Source organism: Gordionus sp. m RMFG-2023, chromosome 3, assembly GCF_954871325.1.
Source record: "Gordionus sp. m RMFG-2023 chromosome 3, tfGorSpeb1-WG-v2, whole genome shotgun sequence".
Classification (NCBI taxonomy): domain Eukaryota; kingdom Metazoa; phylum Nematomorpha; class Gordioida; order Chordodea; family Parachordodidae; genus Gordionus; species Gordionus sp. m RMFG-2023.
The window spans coordinates 26,690,880-26,705,819 of record NC_088777.1 but is presented as its reverse complement, the minus strand read 5'-3'; the positions used below and the strand labels follow the sequence as shown (position 1 = coordinate 26,705,819).

The 14,940-nt window shown below is 24.7% G+C and overlaps 1 protein-coding gene across 3 annotated transcripts in view; it reads right to left on the bottom strand.

Annotated features, from left to right (window-relative positions):
- LOC135927510 (PAX-interacting protein 1-like) overlaps positions 1-14,940 on the bottom strand; it is a 90,576-nt gene that overhangs the window by 33,369 nt on the left and 42,267 nt on the right. For all 3 annotated transcript variants that reach the window (XR_010572105.1, XM_065463529.1, XM_065463530.1), the window contains 2 exons: positions 13,314-13,552; positions 12,360-12,892 (listed from right to left, as the gene is read on the bottom strand). Coding sequence is in view for 2 of the 3 variants with exons in the window: in XM_065463529.1 (XP_065319601.1) it covers positions 12,360-12,892; positions 13,314-13,552 (772 nt within the window). In the remaining variant the exon portion in view is untranslated. The remainder of the gene's footprint in view (positions 1-12,359; positions 12,893-13,313; positions 13,553-14,940) is intronic.

Sequence of the window (14,940 nt, the reverse complement as noted above, 5' to 3'; positions counted from 1 at the left end):
AGTATGGCAAAGCTTATACTTTCTGATCGTCGCTCTAGACTTGGGGATGACAGTACCGAAATGTTATTATTATTAAAGTGCAATAATAAATAAATTATATATATATGTAACAAATTATAGTCATGTTTTTATATCAATATTTTATTTGTGGAAATAAAGTTAAGCAAAAAAAAATATTTAAAAAAAAATCAAAGTAGCGTAAATAGCTTTAGCTACCTTTTTTTTAAAGAAGCTAATAGCGCGCTACTCATTTGAAAACGATAGCGGTAGCGCGCTACTTTTAAAAGTAGCGTTTAACAACACTGATATATATTAAATTTGATATATTAGCAATTTAATTTGCAGTTTAAATTTTGAATTAAACGATTTTACCTTGTGATTTTGTACTTTCTTTGGTCTTACTATCAATTTAATAATCCAACAAACAATAAAATTCCTAAAATATATATTATTATATATTATCATCACTTATAAAAAAACTTTTACAAAAAATGGATGACTCTAAAATATAATAAAAATGATTCCACGAAAAAATGATTTTCATAAAAAATGTTTTTAATTATGCTTTTTATATTTTATTATTTTTAACATATTTTCTAAAATAAATAAAAGTTTATTAATTAAAAAAATAAAAAGCGTGAACTGAACTCTAAATTTAAGAAATAGGTTCGGGTTTGGGTTCAGCAAAATATCGAAAGTTCGGGTTCTAAGCCCTGCTTAAATGTTATTATATTATCAAGAGAAGAGTGGATACCGAAACTTATAATAAAACATATGCAGTGTATAAATGTATTGATTCTTATGTTTTACAAATTGCCCCAGAATATTATGACAAAGCATCCAGTGATGCGGAATATAATTTTAAAAATGAATGTAACTTGGTATGAAGGTTAAATAAATTGTATATTTTATATAAATCATAGTTTTAATGCTCTAGCTTAAATATATCCCGAGTTATCGACCTTCAAAGTTCGATGAAAGCCTTTTCCTCTTTTAAATAATCTCAAATTACTCAAAATATCCCTTCAAAATCTCCCTAAGGAAATATAAAAATTATTTTAAAAGCATCTTCAGTGTCGTTGTATTTATGGTTAGACATAAAAATTATTTTGAAAAGTGCCATATTTAAAACAATGAAACTCATGAAATGTGTTTATTATCAATATATAAAATATTTAAGTAAAATATTAATGGAAAAAAATGAAAATTTAAATTTTATTTAGATTTTTTTTATTTTAGGAATAAATAAATCTAGAGGGTGCTATCTTTAATGATTGTATTTTTTATATAAAAATATGCATTTTATATTATAAATAACCATTCATTCTATAAAATTATTTTATATACCAGAAATTTTTAAAAGATACCATTTCTTATACCACAATTAAAAAATATATTATAAATAATTAAATGATAGCGCCATTTATAATTAATTTTTTTATTCCTATATAATCATAAAAACAATAAATTCTTATATTCTCCAATAATGTTTTTATTTATAAATATGATAATAAACATATTTGACAGGCTTCGTCGTTTTAAACGCCCTTTATAATTGATTTTTTGAATCTATAAATTATAAAAAATAAAATTAAAATTCTTATTTTCTCCTTAAAATTTTAACTTAAATTTTAAATATATTGAATATCTGATGAGTTTCATCGTTTTTCTATGTACCGAATACAACGACACTGAAGATATTTTTAAAATAATTTGTGCATTTTCTTAAGGAGAACTTTGAAGGCTAAAAATAATATATAATTTGTTAGTCAGACCAAAAATCTTTTGAGTAATTTGAGATTCGTTAAAAGAGGAAAAGGCTCTATTGAAGACATAACTCGGGATATATTTGACCTAAAGCATCAAAATTTTGATTTGTATAAAATATACAATAATCTATTTAAACATCATGCCAAATTTCATTCATTTTAAATAATGGTCGTTCGAAAATCACTTATTTCAGTCGTGTCATATTTAAAAAAAAGAATTTTAAATTTAAAAATGAGTAAAAAATGAACTATTTTAATAATTTCGATTATACAAGATGTAGAAAAATTGGTCCAACGTTTATATATTATACGAATTTGTAAAATGGTAAATTTATAAGGGTGTATTTACAAAAAGAGAATCATAATGTTGACAGGTAAAATGTCCGATGGTAAATTTTATACAAGATATCACTACTCAAACCTTTAGCCTATAATTATACCTACCAATTTCCCGATTTAGGTTGCACCGTTAGTAACTTAAATACCCAGCTAATGTTTCGAGAAATAGTTAAAATCCCACTTAATAACTTGCAAAACTGTCAAAAATTATAAAATCTTTATTATTCAGAAATTTTAAATTTATTTTTATAAAAATTAGCTGCAAATTTTATTATATATTGTAAATTTATGCTATTTCGTTTCACCCTATTTTACCAAAAACTATGCGAAACATTAGTATTGTTAAAAATCTCGATTTAGTAAAGGCTAAATAAAGATTTTTGACAAGATTTAAATAAAAGATGACAGAAATGTTTGACTCTATACTGCCAAAATCTACATCTTATGCTTAGGCATTATTTTTTGGACTAAAAGCATATAAATGAATATAATTATTAAATTAATTCTTAGATGAGTATTTGCCAAAATATTGCAAAATACATTATATCGAATTACGGGACGGTTATCATTGTTCGTGTTTCTGAGTTGAATATTTTTTTTTATTTTTTTTTGCCCTTGAATATTTATTTTCATTAAATTATACCCCAATCTTTTTAAGGATAAATTAGCAGAATCATATCTTGGCTTGATCTTAACTATAAGTGACCATTTGAATAAAGCGATAAAAAATTAAGCAATGATAATCTTATTACCGTAATGGTATGATGATCTTAATAAGAACATAGTATTAGTAAAAATACCATAGTAAAATCTTCGTTAAGTAATTATACTGATTTGATTAGGGCTGTGCCGATTCACATATTTTCTACCGAATCAGATATTTTCCGATATTGGCTCAAAACCGATCCGATACAGATATTTATTTTTCACCACCCACCTTTGAACCAAATGTAATTAGAAAATCAATATTTTTCATGCAAAAAATCGAATTATGAATTTAATTTTTTTATTTCTACAATAATTTTAAAAAAGTTTATGGATATTGGTAGTATTAAATAAATTTTTCATTATTCCTCGTGAAATTAGAATTCCGCAGATAATGCATTTTGTAAATTATCTTTGTCTTTTGTAAAATATTTCCATAATTCAGATACCGTATTTAAAAAAATTCTTTTATTTAAAGTATAAATATTAAAATTGGCGTTATTATTTAAAAAGATTTTAAATAAATAAAACTTTGGGTGTTCCTTTCTATTTTTATAAAAAAAACTTTAAAAATACTATAAATCTATATTAAAAAATAAATAAAATTAAGGGGTGTTGTGCATTTGTATTGTTTAAAAAAAATTATTTAGAAAATATTAATATAAAATAAATATACATAAAATAACAAAAAAAAAGAAAAGTAAAAAGAAAAGAAAAGGCATAATTTTAATTTCAATAAATATAAATGCCTTAATCAATATATCGAAAATAATGATTTATCCCCTCATGATTTTATACATCATGAAGGAATCGTTTTTCAATGTTATTCGATTTATTAGAAGTCGAATTAATAGTAGGGTTGTGCCGATCCTCACCGATCAGATTACGATATTTATATTGATTTTTATTTACTATCTATCTTTATATCAATGTCATAACTAAATCAATATTTTCCAGGGATGTGAACCCGAACCCTCCTATTTTGGCGTACCCGGACCCTTTTTAAAAGTGGAGGGTGTTCTAGGTGTCAAAAATTTTTTTTAAAATAAAAATATTTTTTTAAAAATAATATAAATTTTTTAAAATTTTATTAACTTTTTTTGTGGAGTCATTTATTTTATCTTCGCGTTTTTCTTTCAATTTTCTTCCTGAGCTTCCATTTTATTTAAAGATTGATATCATAAATTATTTTCCAGTGTAATAATAATTATGTAAATTTATTAATATGCTATGTTATAGAAATCCGTTAATATTTTGAAAGTGAATTATTTTGTAGTACAAGTAATAATATTTTAATTTAAATGATAATGCACAACACGTTGGTCCTCAATTTGTATTATGCTAGAACAATTAAGTTTGAAAGATTTCTGCAATGATTTTATTATAGGAGCATGTGAAGTCATTTTGTCGGAAGATGATTGGTGCCAAATAAAGGACCTTACTAGTGTATTAGATCCTTTAAAAATAACAACATTAAGATTACGAACAATTATGTTTATTTGATTTTTATGGCATATGGATTAGATGCTGATTAGATTTAGAAAAATATAGTCCTTTTTATACGAAATATTAGAAAACATGAAAATTCGAGAGTAACAATATTTCTATATATTTAGACCCTCGATATCAAGATTGAGTATTGAGCAAAAGCAAATGGCTAAAGACCATCTTAAGGATTTATGTCATATGCAAAACTCCATTATTTACAATATATTAAAGGCTACGACAATACCTACTGGTTGTAGTGATAATAGTAATAATGATAGCAACATTGATGATCTTGAAATTTTACTTTTAGATAGAGAAAAAAATCAAATTATCATCAGGAGGATTAAAAAATGTCTATTGAAACTTTAATAAAAAAGTTCTCAGAATTTAAAGAGAATAAATAAAAATACAAATATTTTAAAATTCTGGGAAGAAAATTCTTCAATATATCCAGAATTATATATCTTATCTAGAATCTTCATGGCTGTACCGGCGACACAAATACAATAATTTTATAAAGATAACTATCTATTTTAGGTAAGGGTAGAACGTGAATTTTCATCTTTGATATATATTGTCTAATTTACGTGGAAATCTCAAGGATGATATTTTAGAAGATATTATGCAGAGTTGTTAAAGTAGCGCGCTATCTTTTTTGGTAGCTATAGCTAATAGCCGCTACTTTTTTTAAAATTATTTAATTTTTTAGCGCGCTACTTTTAAAAAATATAATGAATGTAAGTATAAACATGAAAATTTAAATATAATATCATAATTTTTATAATTTATTATTTAATTTTGAAATTTAAATATATTTTCAATTTTTAATTTATATTTTCAATCTGTGTTAATAATCTAAAATGGCATCGTCCATGGATATCCAAATCCTTGAAAGTGATTCAGACATGGAAGATAATGTACTTAATAGCTCTAATAACGTTTTTCCATTCCCTAAATTTGAAAAATTTTTTAAAATAAATATTAAAACAAAATCTGGATTCAAATTCCTGTGCTTAAAATGTAAAAAAAATATATCATCAAATCAATCGAGTAGCTATAACCTGAAGAAACACCTAAAGGTAAATTGTTATTTTTACATTATAATATTATTTATTTTATTAGACTGTTCACGCCAATTGCTATAAGGAAATAGAGAAACATATAAAAAATTTTGGTATAGGAGAATCTTCATTAAAAAAGACAAATACTATCCAAACCAAATTAACTGATAATAAACATGCCAATATTTCACAAAAATTGGCTGATAAAGTTATTTTTGATTTTATTATTGACACAGTTCAGCCAGTGTCTTTGGTTGATAATCCATCATTTACTATAATGATTAAAACTTTATCCCCTGGCACAACAGTTTTATGTCGCCAGACACTTATGAATAAAATAGCCGACAACTTCAAAGTGATGAAAGATGCCCTAATAGTAGAGTTATCAGATATATCTTATGTATGTACCACGGCAGATAGTTGGACACATAACAGAAGGTAAAAACTTATTTATATTTATAAATTGATCTGATTAAATATTTTCAGAGCTTATTTGGGAATCACAGGCCATTGGTTAGATCCTATAACTTTAAAAAGAAGATCTGTAGCCTTAGCCCTTAAAAGGATTATAGGATGCCAGACATATGATGTACTCTTGCAAATAAAATTATTAACATCCACAAGTCTTTTAGAATTCATAATAAAGTTTGCAAGATGGTTACTGATAATGGGTCTAATTACCTGAAGGCATTTAGGTTATATCACAAATTTATTTATAATATTTATTTTAAGTTATGATTTTTATCAGAATGGAAGGGTTATTATTTAATCTATAAAATATTTAGTATTTTAATATTTCACATTATTTATAGAATTTTTATTAACTAAATACACACATATTTTAGTAATATTATGATTATCATAATTTATATCAAATTATAAATAAAATTAGTGAAATTAACTAATAAAATATAAAAGAGAGGTGGATTATTTCATTAATTTTTATTGTACAGTGTCATTGAGCTAATCTAACATTTAATAAGATATGGTTATTGACAGAGTTGGGCAGGTCCTCCAGAAAAAGAATCTAGATACAGATACAGATTCTTTTTAAAGAAATGAATCTTAGATACAGATAGTATCTTTTTCAAATAATCAAAAAGATACAAGATAAAAGATTATTGTATCTTTTACTAAATTAGAGTAACTTAAATACAAGATACTTTTAAATTATCATTACCAATTAAATTAGAATAGTTTATAAAATACAAAGTTTATTATTTATTTGTGAAGAACATAGCATACACATATAAGAATGAATATTTGCAATAATTAATAAATTATTTATTGATGAATTAATCATAATAACCAGGGATTAATAATATTAATTTTTGCCCATTAATAGCTTAAACAGGGAAGGGAGAGTAGTATATTTAATGGGAGTTAAAAATGTGCAAATAAGAAAAAAAATTAAATCAAATGATTTATTAGAATTTGCAGGTTATTTTCTGTGTTGTTTTAAATATAGCTTATATTAGGAGTATATGGATAAATGGCATCTCTAAAAAAATATACTAATTTTATTTTATTCATTATCTTTAATAAGTATTTATCATTACTTGTTTGTGATATTTATGTATTTTTTAATTAGTTTTATTTTCTAATATGACTTATTAATTCTTGCATTTGTAATATCATATATAGTATATAAATATAAATATCATTTAAATCTTTTTTCATATTTTTTTTATATATTTCTTGCAAAATTATTAATTATATATAAAAAATATGAAAATAATGTACAACATTATATTTAATTGTTAATTACATAGCAATTTTCTTTAATGCATTTTTAATTAAATTCCGTAAATAAATACTGTAATTTTATTTATATCATAAATAAATAAAAGTAACTAATAAAGTTAAATTCTACCTTATTATAATTTTTTAAAATTATCTAATATTATATATCAATTGTAGCTTAAATATTTCCTTTAATAACAACTTGCTAAAATAATTAAATATAAAATATATTACACAGTACAGGGAATTCATTCAATATATTCATTTGATAAAATATTTTTGCTTAGTTACATTATAATTCCTGAGGTTCAAAATTTAGAATACTAAGAAATGATTTTTCCACTCCATTTTTGATAAATATTACTAGACATTAATATCTATTAAAATTGGATGAATAATTTAATTTGTCCTATTTAATATGAATATAGAATATTTGGTGAGGATAATGCTGAAGATGAGATACAGAATGATAGTCAACATGTATTGGAAGAGGAGGAAATAGGTGTTGATGCCAATGATATTAATGAGATCTTAGAAGAAGGTTTAAATTATTTTATAATACATGTTAATCTAATCAATATTCTATAGGATCTTCAACTAACTCCACAATGTTACACAGCCATCATAGATGCTCCTGTCATAATTTAAATTTGATAGCAACAGTAGATGCTGAAGGAGCTTTAAATGATGAAGATTTTAAAAGGGTGTCAAGATCGACATTTTATAAATGTCAAACTTTATGGAATAAGCAGAACAAATCTCCTAAAAGTTCTGACATGTTTAAAAAAAAATTAGGGAGGTATTTATTAACCCCTAATCGTACAAGATGGAATTCTGTATACCAAGCAATAAAACTAATGGCTTTTTTTCTGGAGGAAAGAAGATTAGAGATTAATTATCTCTGTGATCTTGTTGAAATTGAATATATTAACGATGAAGAGCACACTTTTATAAAAGAGTATACAGAAGTAATTCTAATTAATAATGATTCATTTCCATATCATTTTAATTTTTTAGGTTATGCAATATGTTGCTGTTTCCCTTGAAATTTTGGAAGGTGAGGATAATATGGAGATGGGGTATTATGTTCCCACTTTAAGTATCCTAAATACCAAATTAAAGAGATTGAATAATCTAATCTTATGCCAGCCCCTAGTAGACTCTCTGTTAAAAGGCATTGAGAGAAGGTAAATAAAATTTATATTGTTTTGTTTTGACTAAAGATTTATTCTAACTTAATGTTTAAAGCTAAAAAATTTATAAAATTTTATGATTAAGATATATTTAAAATACTCTATTTTTGTAACTTTTAGATTTCCAAACTTATACAATGATGACAATGTCTTAGCGGCAATGGTTCATCCAAAGTTTAAACTAAACTGGCCATATATAAATTCCGATGATGCCAAACATCAACGCGATAGGCTAATGGCGAAGCTGAATAATCTTACTCCAACAAACATAGATTGCCGAGTATCTACCACGAAGACATCCTCAAATAATTTTTTTGAAATTAAAGATGATTTAATAGAAAATCCAATTGATCTTTTTTTTCAATCAAAAAATATTGAAATGAATATTTTTGATAATTTTTCATATATTAAAAATTTATATATAAAATTAAATACCCCCTTGCCCTCAAGTGCTAGTGTCGAGAGATTATTTAGTAAAACAAAGCTTATACTTTCTGATCGTCGCTCTAGACTTGGGGATGATAATATTGAAATGATATTATTATTAAAATGCAAAAAAATTAAAATAAATATTTATTTATATTGCTTATTTTTTTATAATCTAAACTAACTATATTTTTATATTTATAAATGTTGATTTTTATATATTATTTATTATACATTTACATTATAAGCAAAAAAAAAATAAAAAAAATTTGTTTCATTTGTTCCTAAATTTTTTTTTATAAAAAGTAGCTTAAAAGTACGCGCTACTTTTTTTGACAAATAGCGAAAGCGGTAGCGCGCTACTTTTTTTGACAAATAGCTATAGCGGTAGCGCGCTACTTTTAAAAATAGCGTTTAACAACTCTGATATTATGATTGTGCGATTGAATTAAAAATATAAATTACATTTGTGAATTATGAATATTATATAGAAGTATAATATTAAATGAATGAAAAAAAATCTTATTTTGAGTCATTATTTTTATGTTCCCTGAACCCGGACCAGGGTCCTTTTTAAATTTTATTCCTGTACCAGAACCCGGAATCTTTTATTTTGTCGAAGGGTTCACATCCTTGATATTTTCTACTTTAAAAAACCAACTAACTTTCATGAATGATTAAGTGTATTTTATTTTTATAATTTTCATAAGTTAATATTCTCATTTAAAATATATGCAATGTTTATGTGTTAATGTAGTGTTGTTAAACAGCTCTATTTAGACAATTTTTAAAAAGGGTCATCAAATAACCATTTATTGCCTATGCCTAGAAATTTCGCAAATAGAAGTCCAAACTTTTCTGATGTCTGTTTGAAAAATCAATAAGCATGGGTAATTTAATCTTAGTCAAAATTTTGAGTTAATCGTTTTTAAAATTGGCTAAATCGAGCCGTTTAACAACACTAACTGAATGTGACTCGTTAGATGTTTAAAATCCTTTTCTTATTGCAGATAATATAATAATAAAAATAGTGTAAAACAAATTTTTTTAAATATCACAAAAAATAAATTGTATAATAGTTCCTTTCATTAATTTATTATTATGAAATTATTTAAAATTAAAAAAAAATATAATTATATATACAATCATAAAATAACCAAATATCGGATCGGATCGGTTTTTTAAAAAAGATCGGCCTGATCCAATATTTTCTGAAAACGCTTAATGTCAGTCCATCCGATAATAAATATCGGCCACGCCCTAATTAATAGTAGAATAAAATTTGATTATGAATTGCCTAGTTTATGATATATTTTCTAAAGAAAATTTTTTAAAATAAACTAGACATATTGGAGAAATATATTAAAATTTTGTCTTGAAAAATATAATAGTGAAACAAATTTGTATTTTTATGCAAACACATCATATAATGTAATAACTGAGTTGGTATGTGTTGATTAGGGCTGTGCCGATATTAAATATCGGATCGGCCCGATACCTGTAAAAAACCCGATCCGATCCGATCCTTTTACTAAAAATGCAATTCTTATAAAACTTTTGAGTAATGAAACTTTGAATTATTATTTTTTAATAAAAAAATTTTTTTTTAAATATTTAAAAAAAAAATAAATTTTTTCGAGTTTCTATTTTACATTAATAATATTTTATAAATAATTTTTTTTTAAACAATGCAAATGTTATTTATTTTTTTAAATAGATTTTACAAATTTTTTTATAAAAATAGAAAGGAACACCCAAAGTTTTATTTATTTTTAATTTTTTAAAAAAATAACACCATATATAGAAAGTATGACAATATATTTTTCATATTAATTTAAATATTGCTTGGTTGGGCTATGATTGACCCATTTGTTTGGGTGATTTTTCAAAATCAACAAAAGATTGGGTTTGTATGAAACCCACTATTTTATAAATGCTAATTTTATATTTGTGTTATTTATTTAGAAAACTCGAATAACATTGATGATATTAATATTATATCCCCAGTGAATCCACTTGAATATTGGAGAGTTAAAGCTGTAAAATTTCCAACTTTATCAACACTTGCACGTAAATTTTTGGCTCCTCCAGCAACAAGTGTCCCATCTGAGTCTGCCTTCAGTACGGCAGGGGATATTGAGTCCTCATCGTAGAAGCCTATTGCCTGAAAATCTAGAGGCTCTTATATTTATTAAAAAAAATCTAATATATTATAATTTTATATATTAAATATTACAATTTTATAAACCAACATAAAATGGATATATTATATATATTTTTTTAAAATTATTGTTGAAATAAAAAAATTAAATTATGCATAATTCTTTTATGCATAAAAAATATTGATTTATTAATTACATTTGGTTCAAAGAGGGGTGGTAAAAAATTAATATAAATATCGGATCGGTATCGGATCGGTTTTGAACCAATATCGGAAAATATCGTATCGGATCGGTAAAAATATATGGATCGGCACAGCCCTAGTGTTGATATTTTCAATTGTCCCGATATCACTGGTCTATACCCAACAACGATAATTAACCTTCATAAATTTTAAAAAATTTTGTGCTATTAATCTTTATTTTTATTCTTTTAATTTTAAAATTAAATAAAAAATATTGATTAATTATATCTTAGTTCCTTTTCAAAAAAATTTTCTTTTTCTTTTTAGCTTTCACCTTTTCTGGTGGTATCCTTCAATATCTCTCTCCACTTTTTGTTATTCATGCTATCTCTTTTATCTAATTTATACTTCTTCATATTGGCTCTAACTTTGTGACCCCACTGTAGTTTTGGCCTTCCTCTTTTACGTTTGCCCATCACTTCCAAACTCTCAGCCGTATTTCCTATATAGTTCATAGGCCTTCTCATTGTGTGCCCATACCACCTAAGTCTGTTCACCATTATCTTAGTCTTAATAGGCACTACTACTGCATTATTATTTTTTGGTATCGGTTTTGGATATCGAACAGGGTATAGGCTAAAAAGGTCCTATCAGCATATCTGATATTTTTAAATAAAAATTTTTTTAAAAAATAACTATTGGGATATTTATATTATTCATTAGATTAATATCTGTAAATCACTACACATTATTAAATGGCATTTTACTTTGTATATTAATAAAAAATTATATTAAATATGATGAGTTATATATTTTTTTAAATATCTGTCAATGTTACTAGTTATTTTCAGAGACGCACTGATACTTTTAATTCATAGGATAATGTTAACTAACATTTTTTTTAATTTATGAAGGTTAATCACGATTTTTGAGTATAAGCCAATGGTATAGGTAAAAATTTAAAATATACACCGATACCGACACTTGGTGCATCTCTAGTTATTTTTGAAAATATAAATAGTAACTGGAACTATTTACTTGTGAGAAAAGTATATAACGATAACTAATTAGATATTTATCAAAAGTAAATTAACTATATTTTAGTCTTAGCTAATATTTTTACATTTATTCTCTATAATATACTAAATAAATCTTTCACTCATTTGATATAAATTAATGTTATATTTAAATTCGGATATTTTCTCAAAGGTTTTTTTTAGAAAATCAATTTAAATACTCATTATTTTTATAAATTTTTTATACATGAATGCCATTATATAAATGTGGATACTTTATTTAGTAATTCGGTCTTAACTTTGAGATGGCCAGTTACCATAACCAGGTACTTATTGGAACTGTTGAGTTCGGTTAAACAGTTGGAACCATTCAGAATTATGCTGTGATTCGAATTATTGTTCTTATTAGGAGACATGATTTTTTCCTTTTTTGGTACAAATGAGGCAAACAAGGATTCGGCATTATTAGATATGGCCATTTTTTTAGTTATGATGATCGCGCTTTCCAAAAGCCTCTTCTGTTTCAGTGGTCCTAAAATGTTCCTTTTTTTATGCCTGTCACTTTCGTTCTCAAAGCTGTTAGAAAATTTTGGGGTATATTCAGGATAATTTCGACTTTTTGCATCTATATTAAGGTCAATATCTGATAAGGTAGGCTTAGAAATAAAATCATTTTTGGCTACTTTTTGTTTAATAGTTGCGTGGATATCAGAAGGGGTTAGGGGGTTAATATGAGATTTCGATATTCTTTGTATGCATTTGTCTTTGACAATCTCTTGATCAACGAATATAGGTTGCTCCCAGGGTGCTTTTTATTTGGATGGAATATAGGCTAAAATAAAATTTCTCGTTAAAATCTGACGTATAATAAACTATTTGTTTTCTGTTCATCATGTGTCATTATCTTATAGTTACATTTGGCACAAAACTCAAAATCTATAAATGCAAGTGAGGCTTGAATAAAAATTTGATTATTTATTATTTAAAACAAATTATTATAAGCACATATGTTCCATTTTTTTGGATATTTTCTTTTAAAATTTATGTTTTCATTTATCTGATGAATTTATTACAAGAGAGTTAGTCAATAAATATCAAATATTTCAATTTTTATATATTATTTGTAAACCAATTTGAATGGTTTTTGAAATAGGATTTGGGTTGGTAACAAGGAAAATATTAACCTTTCGAGATTATAAATTAATTTATGAATTTCTGTTTTCATTTACCCATGAGATCCAAAAATCGGGAATAATCGAAAAATATGTAATTGTGGCATTCATCTTTCTTAGCAGCTATATCATCATCGAGAAATTTATCTGGATAGTTTTGATATTTGGTATCATTTATATCAGGAAAATCTTGTGGGTGTTGTTCTTCTTGCGTTAACAAAAAGTCGATGAGCCACTCTATATTAACTATAGGAATCTTCCATTGTAAGGCTTTCTCTACTTTCGAACCAGTTTTGCTGATAAATTAAAAAAATATTTATAAGAGCGTTTGGTAAATAAGCCAGTTTTCTTTATAGTAATCTAATATGTATAATCTCCATAATCAAAACATGATCGTTTTCGTATCTTCCTAATGTATTTAAAATTTAAGGAGACTATATCGGGTAATGTTATTTTTTTGCTCTCTCTACGAGAGTCGAACCACAACCTCCGTTTCAAAGGTGTATGTTTTAAGCATACACCAACTTGAATTAAATTTAAAATATTAATTATATATATTAATTAATAGCTGATATTTTTAAAATTTTGCCGTTTATTATCTTACTAGCTGACAGGCTTGAAGAGTAATTATTTAGTTTGTGTGTATGGTACAAAATATACTTTATTAATAAATTTTATATAAATATTAAAATTTAAGAGAAAAAGAGGTTAAATTGTTACAATGTATATTGTGAGCATGTATTAGAAATACAAAATTTAAATTTGTGATGGAAATCATATTGGATAAAATTTAAAATAGAAATGCTTAAGATTTTGAATTTTAAATATGGGTTATATATTGGCCTGAAAATTTGTTTTTGCAGACATAGCCAGGCCTGATCAAACAACTAAGTCCCATGCACAACTTTCATAAAATTTTGCCATTTATTTTTATTGTAATTTAATAAAAATGTCTTAAATTTAATTTTATATTTAGAATAAAATTTAGATTTGTGATAGAAATCATATTGAGTAAAATATAAAATAGAAATGCTTGAAAATTTTTTAATTTTAAATATGGGCTAGACATTGGCCTGAAAATTATTTTTTGCAGAAATGGCCAGGCCTGATTAAAAAACCAAGCCCATGCAACTTTCATATTCTGATTTTATTTTTAAATGAATTATGATTTTTATATATTTTATTTCAGTTCTCAACTAACAAAATTATTATAGTCTTTGGTGGGCTTGAGAAAATTTTCTCAACAATATGGTTTTCAGAGATTTACCTATCTCCAGGCTTGGGAAAAAATTACAAAATTATCATGGGTTAGCCAAGTTTGAGAAAAAAAATTTTAAACCAATGTCTGGTCCATATTTAAAATTATAAAATTTTCAAGCATATCTATTTTAAATTTTACCCAACATGATTTTTATCACAAATTTAAATTTTATTCTAAATATAAAATTGAATTTAAGATTTTGTTATTAAATTACAATAGAAATAAATGGCAAAATTTTATGAAAGTTGCATGGGACATGGTTTTTTGATCAGGCCTGGCTATGTCTGCAAAGCAAAATTTTGAGACCAATGTCTAGCACATATTTAAAATTCAAAAATTTTGAAGTATCTCTATTTTTAATTTTACCCAATATGATTCCTATCACAAATTTATATTTTGATATTTCTAATACCCTTAATGCTC